This window comes from Pollachius pollachius (genome assembly GCF_949987615.1).
Source record: "Pollachius pollachius genome assembly, chromosome: 6".
In the NCBI taxonomy this organism is placed as follows: Eukaryota; Metazoa; Chordata; class Actinopteri; order Gadiformes; family Gadidae; genus Pollachius; species Pollachius pollachius.
This window is the reverse complement of record NC_136939.1, coordinates 7,910,650-7,928,149: the sequence shown is the minus strand read 5'-3', so window position 1 is coordinate 7,928,149 and position 17,500 is coordinate 7,910,650. Positions and strand designations below refer to the sequence as shown.

Genomic DNA, 17,500 nt, shown 5'->3' with positions numbered 1-17,500 from the left:
CAGCCTGCCAGCCACCAGCCTCCACGTTGTCCATCCATCATCATTCTCATTCCCAGACACCTTGTCGGTCACCACCCAAACAACCAGACACCAGCGTCAGCAACATCCCAGGGTACTGGGGCAGTCCTCGTCGCCACGGTCACCACCCCAACAACCAGACACCCACATTCCAACATCCCAACATCCCAACATCCCAGGGGTACCGGGGCAGTCCTCGTCGCCACGGTCACCACCCGAACAACCAGACACCCACATTCCAACATCCCAACATCCCAACATCCCAGGGGTACCGGGGCAGTCCTCGTCGGCACGGTCACCAACCGAACAACCACACACCCACATTCCAACATCCCAACATCCCAACATCCCAGGGGTACCGGGGCAGTCCTCGTTGCCACGGTCACCAACCGAACAACCACACACCCACATTCCAACATCCCAACATCCCAACATCCCAGGGTAACGGGGCAGTCCTCGTCGCCACGGTCACCACCCGAACAACCACACACCCACATTCCAACATCCCAACATCCCAACATCCCAGGGTAACGGGGGCAGTCCTAGTCGCCACGGTCACCACCCGAACAACCAGACACCCACATTCCAACATCCCAACATCCCAACACCCCAGGGTACCGGTGCTGTCCTCGTAGACCACGGTGAGCTTCTTCCACTTGAAGAAGGTGACCACGTCCAGGATGGCCCGGGCGATGGCGCTGTACTCGGGGTACAGGTTGATGAAGAAGGTGTCCTTGTTGTCCACCGACGGGTGCTTCCAGCGGGTCTGGATGTGGGGCACCTCCAGCGCGTTGCAGATGGACTGCACGGCGCTCACCGAGGAGCTGTGGGAGGGGCCGAACAGCGCGACCACGCCCAGGGCCAGCTGGTCGCAGGCTGGGGCCGGAGGGAGGGAACGCACACGGGACGGGGGTTAGAGCGGGGGGCGGGGCCACTGTTTTTTTTTACAGTTGGAAACGGTTCTGTTAGGGTCTCACGAAGTGTCGTAAACGTTTTGGTGTTATTTTGTACGTTTTTATTTTCAAGTTGAATAACCGGGGTTCCCTGTATAATGCATGACGTCTGTTAAAAACACTTTTAATAAAAAGCAACCCAGGTGATTGATTGGTTCTCCTGTGTCAGCAGCACATGAGGAACTGATTAATGTCTTCCATAAGGTATATATAGGTATTCTAATGGTGGGGGGGGGGTGGGGGGGGGTTATACCCCCTGGTGCTGAATCTGTTCAATAGTTAAACAAACGTGTAATTGCTCCATCGATGCGTCCTGCCTTCTCCACATAACTCATGTTAAAGCACGCTCCCCACAACACGCACCTCTCCTGGACGCCTCGAAGCCGTCAAACAGGTTGATCCTCTGGATGTCGTAGGTGAGCGTGGTGTTCGGCATCAGCGTCCGGTTCCGGTTGATGTTGGTGACGGCGAACTTGAAGGCCAGCTCGTCCATGCTCACCAGCTCGCTCTCCCGCGTCTCGAAGATGCCGCCTGGCGAGGAAGCAGGGGGAGAAGAAAAGAGGGAAAGAAGGAGGGATTCAACAGAATGTAATACATGGAAACGCTCTGTGTAGAGCGGGCTTTGAATGCACTGTCCCGGAGCCCTTTGGTTCCTCCTGAGGCACTGTGTTAGTGACAACAGAAGGGCAGGGTGTGCGTTGAATGCATAGCAGTGGCAGGGTGAGCACTGAAGCCACTGAGCCATGCACAAAATAATAACAACAAGGAGGAAAATGGAGGAGTTTAAAATCAAAATCTTCTTCTTTTTGGGGGGGGGGGGGAGAAAATATGAGATGGAGAAGAAGAAAGAGAGACTCGAGGTAGAAGGCCAATGAATGGGAGATGGGAGACAAACTTGTGCGCAAGTACACAAGACACACGCACACACACACACACACACAAAAAGAGATGATGGAGCGGGAGAAAGGGGAGACTAGCACGTAATCTCACGGGTAATTGGATGAATAATAATTCATGTAAAAACCCATGCTTTGTTAAATTAGTCATTGTGTGTGTTTGTGTGCGCGATCAGAGCTGTGATTTTACTCAACACAATACACTTGTGGTTTAAAAATGTGCATCACAATGTGTGCATCACAATGCAAGGGAATCCAGGTACACACAACACACACACACACTGGCACACACTGGCACACACACACACACACACACACACACACACACACACACACACACACACACACACACACAGCTCAGCCGGCTTTGACCCTCTTTGTTTAGAGACAGGAAATTAAAATTGCTTTAGATCAGTGGAGTCCTGGTGATATATTAACATTTGAATGAGCTTGATGCCGCTGATCAGTTCATGGGAGAGAAGAACCATTGTTTTGGTATTTAATTGAATTAAATAATCTTTTCATGATATTATCGGTGCTTGGAGAAAACTTGAACAAAAGTGTTGGCTATTGCATGCATGGCACACAATGGGATTGGTCTGTTTCTTAAACCGTGTATTTCCAACCAGGCCAATACAAAAAGTTGACAAAGATTGAGAACAAATGTGTTGTTGCTTAGATTTGTTTTGATTTTCTCAAGGTCCTTTTGTTTAACTATCTATTACTTTGTAATTGAAAATCATTCAATACATCCGATCACACTTGAGCACAACATTTTCAGGTCTAAAACCTTTGAACGTTTTTTGAAAGGTTTTGAGCATGGCAAACTCAAAATGCTAGTCACAAGAAACGTATTGTAGCAAACTTTTTCTGTGAAGGAAGTTTGCAATATCAGGGAACAGAGGCAAAATAACGTGCACAGAATACTTGGACTGTGCGTGGAATCAAAAGGTCAGGGTCTTTTTTCATTCAACCGGAAATGAAAACTGTGGGAACTGTGATGCACAGCATCTTCCCATCCTGGGTTGCATTCCTTGCCAGTTTGCAATTAGTTCAATCAGGGTGGATCTTATTTTCAGCAATCCAATAGTAGTGTCTAGTCCAGTTATCTACCCATGGGTGGACAAATCCTTTAATCATGATATAAGCCGTTAATCACGATATAAGACGATCATTACACCCCCTTAATAAACCAACACGCCAGACACTTTTGTTTCCAGCTTCTATGTCAAGATATGTGCGGTCCAAAGTGTGATCCTATATTTCAGGTGTTAAGCTGCTATTTGTTTGAGTTCTTTCAGCAAAGAGTCCAGTCATTTCTGGTCCTGCGGACATAAATCCTCATTCAACACATTTAGGTGACTTGGCCGGCCAGCCGTTATCGCACTGGGTGCACGGGCAGCTTGATATATGGAGCCTCACACAGCATATTTTAAGGTAGGCTTCTGTATATGCAGATTAGCTTGCGTGCATCTGTCATTTAAATGTGCGAGTGCAATGTCTTGAGTTATGCAACGCGGGGGGCTTTAGGCCTATATTCATGCGTGTCACATATTTCAAAGCAATATCACACATCGTTATTGAAGACAAGATGTGTAGACACGTGCGGTGTTGGTAGCGTGAACAAACACGCATACACATCCAAGCACACACACAAAAACACACACACAAACTTGTAAACACACACACACACACACACACACACAAAGACACACACAGACACACACACGAATAAACAAACATCCAGATAAACATGAACACTGAAAAGCAAGCAAGGAATTGAAAATGTTTCCGGAGGATAAATCTAGAAATGAATTTGTGTTAAAGTAATGGCTGCCAGCACAAGAATGAGCTAATGTGTGTAACAAGTTGGTGAAGGAATACGAGTAAGTGATTTGGTTTTGTAAAGAGGATAGCGTGCATTGAGGGGCTCCGCTTGGGTGAAGGAGAAAGTTAAAGGAGGAAGAAATATCCGTTTGTGATTCACGGAACAATCTGTTCAACATCACTCGAGATGAAGGATGCTTATGTGATTGTGACTGTGACTGTGTGTGCATGTGTGTGTGTATGTGAGTGTGTGCATTTCTGTGTGTGTATGTGTGTCCGTGTGAGTGTGCCACTCACGTGCTTGTGCGGGTGCATGTATGTAAATGCATTTTAACCTTCACTCTCCTTTAATAACTGTAATATTTTGACAGTGCCGAACTTCCGGTGTGGTTCCTGCGGCAGAAAGATCTGCTTCGTTACTGCAGTTTTAAAAAGAAAAAAATACATTTGGCCAATCCTGCATATTTGTACATCTCCCTGCCAAGTTAATTAACATTCGGAACTAAAAGCCCCCATTAAAGGTCCAAATGATAGAGAAGCATTCCTGGAAAATAGTTACACCTGCCAATCTGGCCAGTGTGATGGGTGAGAGAAGTTTTAAATATTCAGATATTAATATGCCGAGAACACTGCCCAGCGGCACGCTGATGTGCAGCTGTGAGATTCACTGGAAGTGAACCACAGATGAAGGCAAAGTGATGGAGCTCTGTAATGGATCACAATGCCTCTGCCAGTGTTCACCTTTGTTTTTTTGTGTTTCAAATGGACGATGTGGTTGGAAAGTGATTCGTGGTCGAATGAGCGACCTTTAGCTCTTTAGGACTTGCATAACCCCTGCCTACCTTTAAAATACGTGGTTTTCTGTGGAGAACATCACATATACCGACTTTCGTAGTTTATAGCTTTCGTTTGACTTTTGAACCCATGCAGGCTGCTGTCTCTGATGTATAAGCATTATGCAATAGGGAATGTGAAGGTGTGTCACGCCGCATTGCATGTTGGGACGCGGACGCCATCTTGTGAGGAACGTCACTCTTAATGCACTATTTTTTTTTCCACGTAGGGCTGGTGAAGACACCGTTTTCCACTGACCAGAACCTCCCTGAACAATGGGCAGACTCTTCTATGGCAGCTCTCAACGCAACAGTACTGACTTACCATGGCGACAGTTTCAAGAATCACGACACAGGATCAAAACTTTCAGAGCTCCCACTCACCGCAGAGGCAAAAAGCCTCTAAAGATGGCCTCTAAACATAGCCTCTAAACATAGCCTCTAAACATGCCGCATTCAACACGGTGTGACATCGCTTTGGAAAGCGTGCACAAAATGAGTCATGTAAATGCAAACCTTTCATTGATTGTAAAAGAAAAATCGATTTTGTGTGTGTAAAGGGGGGTGACCTAGTTAATTCATAAATGCCAATAACTTTACACTTATAAACTGCTGTGGACATTACAGAAAGGGGTAATGAAATGCAGTGAAAGTGATGTTCCTCAGCGGTACAGTTTCCCCAGTAAAACCCCGGGCTGGCAGTCTGCTCTGCGAGAAAAGGGAGGAGAGATTGAGGGACGTCTAGACATCTGACACATTGGAAGCACTATGAAGATGAAGTGTGTGTGTGAGTGAGTGTCTTCTGAAATGGTCTGCTCTCTCTCTGCTACTTCGCTTTCCTCTCCCTCTCTTTCCTTGTCCCTCTAATTTCACTTGTCACTCACTCACTCTCACTCAGTATAATTTGTTGCATTAATATTTTTCCCACTGATGCATACACACCTAGTCATTAGGCCCATGGCATTAGAATTTCAAATGTAGCCATTTCCAAGGCAAGTGGTTTTATTGTGTGTTGGTGTGCGGTGACTGACTGCCCCAAAATGCACTCCCACTGGCTCTACCGTTGGGGTGTTCAAGGCGGTTTCAGAAGAGTGCACTCAATACAATTCCTGACTCCATTACATACTGTCTGATATTAAGGTCACGCAACAACTTACACACCATTTTAAAAGGTTTTCCGATTTCAGTTTCAGTCTGCACGCCAGATGACAGCTCAATAACAACAAACTGCAAACATTTTTGTGTTGAATCTGAATGATTCCCTTTGATTGGCAAAAGCAAAACGCCCCCACCACGATTTTGATGATAGATTTTTTGTAAATAACTGGTTATCCATTTACCACTTAGCCTATGCAAATATGATTCTAATTCCCTGTTTCAGTCCATTAAATTATTTGTTATTATCTTCTTGGTCAAAGCAAACTAATCTAAACCATCCCTTTGGCTAATTGGCTCTCACTAATAATCATGACGTCTTTGTACTTTTCAGACTTTCAGTCTAATTTGAATTGTTTGGAGACGTATGCCCGCCAATGCTCTATATTTAGCTCGCTAACAGTTGGACGCCATTTGGGGAGTTGATTCAACCAACGTGCGCTCAGGTTTAGTTGGCTACCAGCCAGCGCCATAGATCATGATACTGCTGGCCAACTCGTCCCGCGGTAAGCAGAACTGCGCACCTCGGTGGAATGGGAGGTGCGCAGATAATGTTCTGCAGGGGCTCCAGATAATTCAATCATCTCCCTCATGTTCAGCCAACGCAAACGGAGGACCCTATTATAGATGTAGGTCACATCTGGGAGGCCCGAGCGGGTTACAAACGCACGCAACAACTGGAACAGTGTCTCGGTCTGTCCTGTCTAGTGGTAGGCCCAGTTTTCGTTCTGGTTCAAGTTTGCACAACGCCGACGCGTACGCAGTAAGAATCATGTTGTATGTCTCCGCGTTCAATCCTCAAATGTCCATTGTGGTGCAGCCAAACAGAGAGTTGCCCGAATGGTAGGTGTCCCTCACTTCGACTTGACAGGCAGGTGCCACTTCTCTCCATAATGCAACTATGTGACGATGGCACTATACTATGCTGTGTCCGTTCGGTGACCAATAACAACACAGTGAAGGGTGATGACGTTAAATTATTGTGTCGGATTTGAACACATGTTCGAGTGGAATAGATAATCTGCTTTAAGGTGTGTGCGTCGGTGAGACGCACGAGAGAGAGAGAGAGAGAGAGAGAGAGAGAGAGAGAGAGAGCGAGCGAGAGAGAGTATCCCATAAACATCAGGCACCACATCGCCCTCCTTAACCAGAGGAATGGCATGATAACTGCTGTTTGTTCTGGTTTTCGACTAGCAGATGGCATGAGAGGAAGAGATTCGTTTCTATTTTACCTAGAAAAATCGAAAACAAATTTTCTAAATCCAGTCACAGCTGTGTTGTTTACATTGTTCTCGGTAATCTCAGGCCAGAGTTTTAACGGTGTGTGTGACTGTGCATGTGAGTACAGAGGTAATTAAGTTGAGGATTGTCAATGCAGGATGCAATTAAATCAAGAAAATTGCACATTCAAACATTAATACAGTTCTGTTTGTCCTATTGCTGTTATTGGATTTTTGGAGGTACTTTTCCATTTCTAAGATCAATAAAAACTAAAGTTGCATACAGTTATATACCTTATTTTGCTTTTTTATGTTATAGAATGTCAAGTGACTGGAAGGTTCATTATAGCCCAGATCTTATAAATCCAATAGGAATTATCACAGACACCAAATTAGACTATTTCACATTGATGTATGTTCTGGAAGCCTTTTTTTTTACTGTTATATATATTAAATACAAAATTAGTTACGACTATACGCTTATAGTCGTATAGTCGTTTGGAGCTTATATTAAGCTCCAAACAAGAGGACAGAGGCACGTTCAAGAATAGTTTTGCTGACAGTATTATGTACAGTATGCACTGCAAAACACTTTCCATTAGACAGAGCCAGACGGAACCATGAAAGGCGTGTCAAAGTGCGACTTTAAGTGTCCAAAACGTAACCACACGCACTCTCACCTATAGACGTTGACCTTACCTATTCTGAGGACTTGTTGTGAGCTCAACAGAACTTGAGTCATGAGGTAAAGAGAGACGAAAGGTATCTTCCTTCTGTCCATCATGTCTTGAGTGGAGGGTCGCTATGTCAGAAGAACGAGTTCCGACTCCGCGTCAAGGAGCGCCTTGGTTTCCATCTTCATCGTTTTGACCCAAATCACTCGCATCCCTCCAGTGGTCCTCACTCCTGTATCTTCCAGTACGCCTCACTGGCACACTAACCGCTCCTATAGGCAGGGACATTTAGGCTGCATACAACTTCGTCGCATTCGTCCCCTTCAAAGAATAAATCCAACCCAAATCCATCCGAAAAGGGTCCGTCACGAAACAGCCATGAAGAACGTGCACTGGGCGATTTACCTCGACGCGTATTATGAGACGCGGGGCTCATAAGTGAGTGGAGGGGATTATGAAGTAGCCGCGTTGGCAGCATCCTGGGGATGTGTGTGTGTGTGTGTGTGTGTGTGTGTGTGTGTGTGTGTGTGTGTGTGTGCGTGTGTGTGTGTGTGTGTGCGTGTGTGTGTGTACGTGTGTCTGCGCGCGTGTGTGTCTCTATGTGTGTGTTGTGCGCCTGTGTGCGTATGTACGTATGTGTGTGCGCGCGTGTGTGCGCGCATGTGTGTGCGCTGATGAAGAGGGGAATAATCTTCAGGTTAGATGTGCCGCGCCATGCCGTCGCCCTGCAGTGCGCCCCACGCGGTCACTCGCCCTCCGGCCGCTGAAAGGATCTTATTATCTGCCTCGGCAATCATAAAGCTCCGATGCTTCATGTGCAGGAGCCACAGCCCGATAAGGTCACAGTGAAAAACCTCCTCCAGGACCCACATAAAAAGCCTGAGAGTGCGCCACTGGGTATTGGGAGATATAAAGCGCCTTAGCAGCATTTATTGGCAACTGATTCACATTAAGGTTAGCGTTTTCTGTTGAAACCGGTCGAAAGCGGCCGTCATCCTGCCAACCATGGTTTCTAAAAGCAATGTACCCCCTAAACTAAGCTCAGTGTGGTTTAACAGACGACACATGGGGTAGGCCAGGATGTGTAATAATATACAAAATAATCTACGTTGATCCTTTCTCATATTTGAGAAAAGAAATTGTGCTTTTGCACAGTCTTTAATCTTTAAAGGAAGAAAAAGGATATAGACATAGGTTACCTGAATTTAACCCCTCCCCTGTCGCGACCTAAAGACAACACCGTTGGTTTTTAGCGCCATCTGCTGAATAGCTTTTCTACCTCATCCTAGCTGCAATAAACATCGAAAGCTATAAACAAACCGGATAAAAATGGTTGAACGGTGTTCAAACAATCAACATTTGCCATCTTCAACTGAGAGAAATTTAGAAAATTTATTTTTTTCTGTTAAGATACCAAAAAAAACAAGAATACACCAGTTTCATGTATGAACAGTTTACAGTACAAAGGGGGAAAGTCAGAGGAGGTTCTCATCACAAAATGTATTTTTTTTCGACCACGGTGATTGTACGGTACCTCCCGTTCACGAGGGTCCAAGTCCTTACACCCCGGGGTACTCAAAACGGCCCGTCGGGTCTGCTGAGCCTAATAAAACCTTTAGAAGTAAAAAGACGCTAAAAAGGAGAAGCACAAGGAAGGAGCACTTGCTCCGGTCTCTGCTGGCGGGTGCTCCGGGGCGGGGAGGGCGTGTCTCGTCCTCACACTTCCTAACTTAAGTGCAGGTTCACTACATCCGCTGATCAAAGTGCCCCCCCGTGTGGGTCCAGATGAGCAGAGCGTAATGTGCCGCTCGAGATCACGAGCACATAAAGAGGCGTCCCTTTAAAACTCGAGCTTTGGGAAAAGGAATGCATTACGTCACGTCACATCACGTCGGAGTGAAGGGAGCGCGAGGCACACAGCCATAGAACGATACGGGGCATAAAAAAAGTGGGGGGGGGGGGGGGGGGAAGAGAGTGCTGAAAGCGACAGTAGGTGGTTGCGTTTTGTTTTTCATCCACCCCGGCGCTGGGTTTCATCTCGGTTCAATAGCTCCCCGTTTCAGCCGGTTACTCCGCGCGGTGATTAGAGCGCTCGGATGCGGCCTCGTCTCGACGCACCCGCAAAGAAATGAGATTCGGAAGAAGTTGTCTCGCGGTATACGGCCCACCGACATATAAAGTTGGCACTAGTCCTTCTTGGTTCAGTAACGGGTGTCCACTGCTTCCTGCTTCCAAAAATGGGCCACAATTATATTCAAGTAGTACAGGACTAAGATGGGAAGCATGATGATGAAGCATGATGATGAAGAAAAGCAGAATTTCAACTGGTAGAAAACAGTCTTTTGGTATGGCTAAAAAACATTTTTTAGCTTATTATGTATTAGTTCATGATATTATGCTGAATAAAACAAAAAAGGATTAACCATAACACTGACAGCTGAGCAAGGTGTAAACATTATAGAAAAAACAGTAGCAATGGTTAAGACAGGCTATTGCCTCAAAAACATCACAGCACAGACGCATTAAAGGATACGCCAAGCCCAACAGAACAGCGTGTTTATTGAGATTGTTCATCTCACCACTTCGTACGTTGTCCAACAAATGTAAAAATTGGGTTGAATCTCGGTGCCATTATATTTCACACAGTGCCATATCTTTATTTTACACATCCGTCTTACGCCAGAAAAACCCTGTAGAGATAGTCAACAACATGACAGCCCTTTAAGTGACAAAATAGAGATTGGCGATGCTTTATGCGGAGCCCAAAAATAACAGCCACAGTCCTGTGTTCAAAAATAGACATTTTCTTTGTGGATGCTTGTTTTTGGAAATGGCAGTAATGCGTTGTGCCTGGTTATGGACTTGCTGGCTGGTGTGGACGTGCCTCGCATGCAAGTGGTGTGTGCATGCGCTGGCGCCCCGGCTGGTTCCTGTACACGTGGTAATACTGCGCTTCCAACAGGAAGTACTGGTGAGCGGCTCTTTTGAGCTGCGGTGACCTGCGTTCTTCTCCCGCCAGGACAGCGCCTGCGGGCCGTCCTGGGGTTTGTGGTGCTCAATTGTGACTGTTTTTTCTCGCTACTTCATCGCCATAGGAGCGTAAGGGGGACTGCAGACGGGGGCGGCGAAGGAAAAAATATTTTTGCAAAGATCTGGAGGGAGGAAGAGTTTGTTTCATGTCGTCGCGTCCAAATCAATTGTTTTCTATAAAGCTTAGAGCCTACCCTGGTTCCCTTTACCGCCATCGTCCTCTCGGGCCAGGCGGCAGAACTCACCCTGTCTGAATCAACCCAAGTACCGTTTCTCATCGTAAACCTCTTCAGATGTCCTGTTGTTCTTCCATTGCTCTTTCGCTCCTCGTGTTTCCCAGTTTCGGGCGGTTTTTCCCCCCGCTCAGAAGACGTCGTTCTTCCTCCTGTTCCCAAAGTCGTCCCGCCGCGCCCAGGCCGGGTCGCGGGCAGCGCCGACCGCGCCCCGGGCGGCGGCGCAGTGCTTGAGGGGTGCCAGCAGCGTCAGCGGCGGGGAGGCTGCCGGGACGTCCCGGCGCCCTGTGGGGGGGAAAGGGTCTGCGTCATCACACCGGTGCTCCCCTTGACAACCGCCCTCCTCCCCCCTGGCCCCACCGCGAGCGGGTCGACTCACTCTCTCCGCCCCCCGCGTCGGGGCGTCCCGCAGGCCCAGCGACTCCAGGCTCCCCTCCAGCGGTCCGGCGCCCCCCGCTGTCGAGGTGGTGGACCCCCCTCCCCGCACCGAGTTGCAGAACTCGTCGTCGTCGCTCAAGATGTCCGTCTCCTTCACCAGCCCGCCCAGGGCGTCCGTCTCCACCTCGCCATAGCGGGCCAGGTCGAACTGCTCCTCCACCCAGAGGTCGGTGCCCCCCGCCTGGGGCTGCTGCGGCGGCCGGTTCGGGGCGTAGAGGGCCAGCGGCGCGTAGTGGTAGGTGGAGGCGGGCCGGTCCGACGGGGGGCCGGGGGGGTGAACGTGGTCGCCGGCGTGCAGGACCAGGTCCGTGTCGATGGTGAAGCGGTTCCGCGTCAGCTTCCGCCGGCGGAGGGTACGGGACGGCTCCGACACGTCACAGGTCACTGTGGGTCGGGGTGCACGCGACGACACACACGCGCGCGCACACGCGCGCACACACACACACACACACACACACACCGTTAAAACTCTGGCCTGAGATCACCGAGAACAATGTGCATTGTGGACGTGGTAGGCATCATGATTTGATGGTTTCCCCTCACCCGGGGACACAAAGAGCCAGCGATACTTTTTTTGATCTCATACATGAGATAAGAAGCAGTTTATGCATCCCAAGACGTTAGCGCCACTCGACATTCAACGACATTCGCCACTAAAGTCCCACAAGAATCATGGATCCTCCCCCCCAAGCCCTAGCTGTGACCATTACCATTACCATTACCATTACCATTACCATTACCATGACCCAACATTACCAGTAGCAGCAAGCTGCCCCCCCCGGCAGCTTGTTGCTACTGGTAATGTTGGGTCATGGTAATGGTAATGGTCACAGCTAGGGCTGGTCTGTCTGGGAAATAAAACAAATCTAGCAATTTGGTCGTTCCACACAAACAAACAAACAAAAAAAAAAAAAAATCGATAAAATCCTGCAGAGCACAAATCCAACGAAAAACACAACAAATCAAGGGCAAAGCCTGGGGGGGGTAATCGGGACCATGTATTGAGCGGGGGGGGGGGGGGCTCTGCTCACCGGCTCGGTCCATGGTGGGCCGGGGCCCTTTGAGGGGGCAGAGGCGCTTCCCGCCGAAGGGGACGTACTGCTGGCCGGAGGGCAGGGAGTCCGTCTTCAGCAGCTGTCTACGCTGCTTCTCCCGCAGGACCGAGTGCACCGCCTTCAGGAAGTCCTTCTTACTGTCCGGGGAGCTGTCCGGTGGAGGGGGGGAGACGGGCCCAAGACAACACACGCGGGGGGTTGGGTTAGTGCCGCACGCCCAAAACCACCGTGTCGTTTATCTAATCCACAGGGTTTTAAATGAACCAAAACGACAACAACGTGTTGCTTTGTGTATAGATTAAGGATCAATGCTTTTTGGCTGTATTTTCTTTCGTTTCAGGTCGTTCTGAAAATCAATACTCTCATTTTTGCCGGATGCTTGTGAGAGTATTAAAGCAACTCATGAGGGCATAACAGTGACCATTTATGATATTTTGTAGTTACCATTATCAAAAGAAAAATCACCCCTCCCTCTTAATCTCCCCTTTCTCCAAACCACGTCCAGTTTCCAAAAAGTGAGGCTTAACTTGAGATTTCTCAGATAACATGCCATCTTAAATTTTCGCGTACTGTACTTTTAACTGATGATTCCAACAAAGAATCGATTGAATAATCACCCATGATTACAAACCCCCATATATCAGAGGCAGGCCTAATAAGTTCTCCCTCATTGAGTGGATGTTTAGCTGTAGAGTTGGATATTCATTGGAGTTCAGGAGATGAATGGCATGTGTGTACGTGTGTATTTGTGTGTGTGGTCATGTGTGTGCGTGGACTTGGTACCTGCAGCACAACTGGAAGGTTCTCTCCGGTCTCCCCACGGACTCGGACCTCGTGTGGACTATCTCACACACGGCGGTGTCTTCAGAGTCTGAGAGGTGGAGCACACAGACGTTTCGTTAAAAGGGGTTTCACTAAGTGGTCTCATCATAGTACATATGAACCTGAATGTAACCTCATTGTCCTTATGATCAGAAGATATTACAATTGAACAAGGAGTAGAAAAAGATTGGGGTAGGAATCCTTTTGACGGCATCTCTCTGTGAATGGTTTGTTTTATTTAGTTTGACAGATGAAAATGTCCCATGGATGCTTGTCCTATGAATCAACCCCATATTCCTTATTTATATTACGTTTTATCAAGGATCCATATCCTAGACCCTGAAAGCAAGCATATTTATTTGAGGTCAATAACCGCTGAAAAGTGATTTATTCTCAAAGTTTAACATTTTAAGGAAGCATGCCTCTGGACATTCCCTGAAATATGTTTTTCCCAGAAAGTCCTTCAAAACAGTTATTTGTGCATTCAACAAAAAAAGTTTCTGCTCTGAAAAACCTACTGGCGAGTGGCCGGACTTGGAGGGAGTCCGTTGAGATCATGTGGCGAAAGCGGACGGGATCCCTGTCCTCAGTGACAGAGGACCGGTGGGACGCACCCTGGAACACAGAGAACAGAGAGTTATGCTTTCATACAGCAGAGGGCGCCAGAGTATAGACGTTAACTCATGGGGATTCAATCCAATAACAGTTATTACACAAAAGCATAATTTCTTTCAATCTTTACATTTTTTGGCTTTGAAAGAATCAATATAGCAAGTATAATACCAATACAATACCCAATACCCAAGTAACTGCTGGGACTATCATTTGACTATCAAGCGAGTTATATTAAGCCTTAAATTCATCAAATTATGCAACAAAGTGAGAACTTTCAATATCTATTCAATTCACACCACAGGACATATTTTCTCTTTGGAAATTCTGCCTGAATCTAATCAAGGCCATAACCTCAGTATCTGATGTTTTTGTTGGTGTGGAGAAAAGAAAGCACACAGTATTTATTATCATTTGTTTTTTAAGACATTGTTCGCAGTAAGAGCGACCCCTTAAACTGTGAGCAGAGATCCTCCCACGTTCTACCCAGGAACCCCAAAGCAATAACAAATAAAACAGAAAACACCACTTACGATCTTTCTCCGTTGCTTGGTGCAGTTCTTGTACACAAAGACCACAGCCGTTTTAAACACTGGAAAAATAATAGAGAAATAGAGACATGGATAAAGGTTAACACGCGGTTTAATCCACATCTTTTTACCCACGCTTCACTGGGAATATTTATCGCTTCAAATGGTCAAGTATTTTTAACAGAAGATGTTTGAAGCTTGAGAGGACTTTTAAAGAAGGGCATTGTGTGTTTTCTCTCGAGAGATAATAAAGACATCCAATGCTCCGTTGTCCGACACTCAGAGTTCCCCTCTAACAGCTTCCTTTCGGTTTAACCACCAAGAAACCAAACGTCATCGTATCCAACATAAAGAATCAGGATATCAGTCTAACAGTTTAGCAGTATATTCGCTGAAACACTGGGAGAAGCAGCAATGTGTAAACTGAACCCCAGCAGGCTACGGCTGCATTCCTGGTGAGGGTTATCACGAGTGTGTACGAAGAGTTTAACATTGGAGGATTAGATGACAATGGATTATCCATCGACATCTAATCCTGCAGAATGACAGGATTTCCATTTTTCCCGTCAGGAAAAACCTTGAGTATTGAATCCCAGTTTGACCCGAGTGCACCATTGTGATCAAAGGATGCCTGGATCAAGACTTTCCAGCGGCATGCGGATTGGATTGGAGGGTAAAACGTTGAAGTAAATGATTGTAATGTTTTACGTTTTCATATTTACATCAATCTTATCTTCTTTTCTTTTCTACCTTGAGCATTTAAGTCGATCTTTTGTCTACTCTCAATCCATTGCGCTATCCTGTTATCTCAACCCTGTGAATCACTCATTTAAAATAAGCAGTTCCAGGGTTTGATTTTCCTTCATCGCTAAAACGCTGTGTGTCCACTGCAGACGAGGCTGCAGCGCAGGCCGTCTTTCCTCGGGTGCGATGCAGAGGCCGTACCGAAGGCCGCCAGCTCGGGGTCCTTCTTGCTCTTGACCAGCGCGGATGGAGGGTTGATCCAGGTCACGGGCGTGTGGACCAGCAGGTCTCCCATGGTGAGGTCGGCCACCTGGAACACAAGCGGACCCAAAGGGTCGTCAAGGAACCCCAGCCCATCGACGGGTTAGACCATCACCAGAGGAAAGAGACCGCCCTTATTCTCAGAGAACTAGGGCTGAATGATTTAAGGAAATATTCTAATTGCGATTATTTCGACCAATATTGCGATTGCGATTGAGTATGCGGTTATTTTTTCTTTTTTTTTATGTTCTGTATTATTCAGTAAACAAGCAATAAATCACTCTGTAGTATGGCCAACACAACATTAGAAGCAGTCAACATATAAACTGCTCTTTCCTTCGGGCCAGGCGTTGAGATGAATGGATGCATAAATTGATATTATAACATCTTTATTAAACTATTGAATTGTAAAAGAAAAATTAATATGATTCTTACTGATCTCCGGTCAGTAACAGTAACAGTACGCAGCCTTGGCGATTTGCATATCGCGTTCTATTAAATCACGGCGTCGGTTTGAATTCGTTTCATCGTTCAGCCCTACAGAGAACACACGAGTGGTTTGTGCGAGGTCCCTACCCGCGACTCCTTCTTGTCCAGCGTCTGCTCGTTGATGAGCTGGTCGAACACGGCGCCGTACTCCTCGTGGAGCTTCTGCATCTCGTTGATGTGGCTCGCCACCTCGTTCATGGTCTTGATGGCCACTGAGGCGACAGCACGGAGGAAGGAAGGTGTTGTTATGGGTCAGACTGTCGTCAGGTGGAGGACATAGGTCGATTGATTGATACCGATTAAGATAAAGAAGCGCCACCGGGGGTGGGTGGGGTGGGGGGTCCTTACCGTCCAGGTGGTAGTGCTCTTCGCTCTCAGGGTCCGTGAGGGAGTAGAGCTCCCTGAGCAGCAGGGGGTACTTGAGGACCCTCTGGATGGGCTTGATTAGGTAGGACTCCAGCGTGGACGAGTGCTGCTGCCGCGGGTTCCGCAGGGCCAGGAAGGCCTTGAAGTCCGGATCCGTCTTGGCTGAAAGGAGCAGGGGAAAACACCCCCCCCAGTAGTCAGAGAGCTGCCGTGGCAAAGAGCTGACTCATGTAGGGCGATGTGACGCAAACCTGCACTCTGTCAATAAGTACGAAGATGTCAATGTCACAAACGTTTTGTACTATACATCCTGCAACCATCCTGCCCTCCATGGATTATATCAGCTTAACTTCATAGCCTTCCTACTTTTGAGGAAACCTCCCCTTGTCTCAAAACCTTTCCTCCCTTCCTCATAGAGACCGCAACCTTAGCACTCGCCCTTTAGCTATCACTATTCGCCTGCATCAACAGACACACAGGACTGCATGCATGACAGCAGAGTACGACGGTAGAGAGACATTGAGGATGGGGTCAGCAGAAGGAGAGGAGCCGTGTCAATAGGGGTCAGTAGGGGTCAATAGGGGTCAGTAGGGGTCAATAGGGGTCAGTAGGGGTCAATAGGGGTCAGTACCTTTAGTCAGAACCTTGGGGACTTTGGTGTGGCTGGCACAGAAGGCACTGTAGATCTTGAAGCGGTCTGCATAGTAAAGGAATGAGCTGCCCAAGGAAAACAATACTTTCTGTAACAAAAACAAAAAGACGTTTATTACGCAACCGTCGTCTAATAAGACAGAAATATGTTGTTTATTTCAGTTATCAAGGTGTGTATAAAAGCGTCAGACATGACGGTGGCGGCAGTGGCGGTGGTCACCTTAAACTGCTCCACCCTCTCCAGTTTGTCCAGATCAGGCACCAGCCGGATGCCGTCCTCCAGGGTCTGTAGGAACTCCACCTGGAAGACCAGCATCTCGTCCAGGTTCCCAAACAACACGTCCAGCTGCCAGAGCACAGGGGTTAGCATCAGCGTTAGCATTGAGCTCGACCACTTGAATCATCACATAAGATGTTGCATCTTAAACTATCGGGGGGGGGGAAGTAACTAGCTGTCATGCTTTGTGTATCAAACAGATTTTTTAACAGGTTCATTTAATATCTACAGACATAATATGGTGACGTTGCTGCCTGGGATTGCTTGAGTGTTTGTGTGAGCATTTTTTTAGAGGCTGCATAAGCAAATGACATTGTATGGTTCTACTGCACAATGACACTTAAAGTATATTCTATATTCTTCTAGGATTCTGTTCTGGCTATATTATGGGATGGAAATACATTCTAATTTAGCAG

General features: G+C 47.2%; 2 protein-coding genes across 2 annotated transcripts in view; both read right to left on the bottom strand.

The window, feature by feature from the left end:
- LOC307076516 (glutamate receptor ionotropic, kainate 1-like) overlaps positions 1–7,686 on the bottom strand; it is a gene marked incomplete at both ends in the record, with an annotated part of 28,640 nt that extends 20,954 nt beyond the window's left edge. The window contains 3 exons of the mRNA XM_079737548.1: positions 637–894; positions 1,335–1,502; positions 7,602–7,686. Coding sequence (XP_079593674.1) covers positions 637–894; positions 1,335–1,502; positions 7,602–7,686 — 511 coding nt within the window. The remainder of the gene's footprint in view (positions 1–636; positions 895–1,334; positions 1,503–7,601) is intronic.
- A 1,263-nt stretch (positions 7,687–8,949) lies between these two features.
- Positions 8,950–17,500, bottom strand: part of tiam1a (TIAM Rac1 associated GEF 1a) — a 63,929-nt gene continuing 55,378 nt past the window's right edge. The window contains 10 exon segments of the mRNA XM_079739037.1: positions 8,950–11,661; positions 12,309–12,481; positions 13,116–13,203; positions 13,673–13,769; positions 14,300–14,358; positions 15,242–15,350; positions 15,878–16,002; positions 16,139–16,318; positions 16,788–16,896; positions 17,028–17,153. Of these exon segments, the coding sequence (XP_079595163.1) occupies positions 10,970–11,661; positions 12,309–12,481; positions 13,116–13,203; positions 13,673–13,769; positions 14,300–14,358; positions 15,242–15,350; positions 15,878–16,002; positions 16,139–16,318; positions 16,788–16,896; positions 17,028–17,153 (1,758 nt within the window). The 3' untranslated portion in view covers positions 8,950–10,969.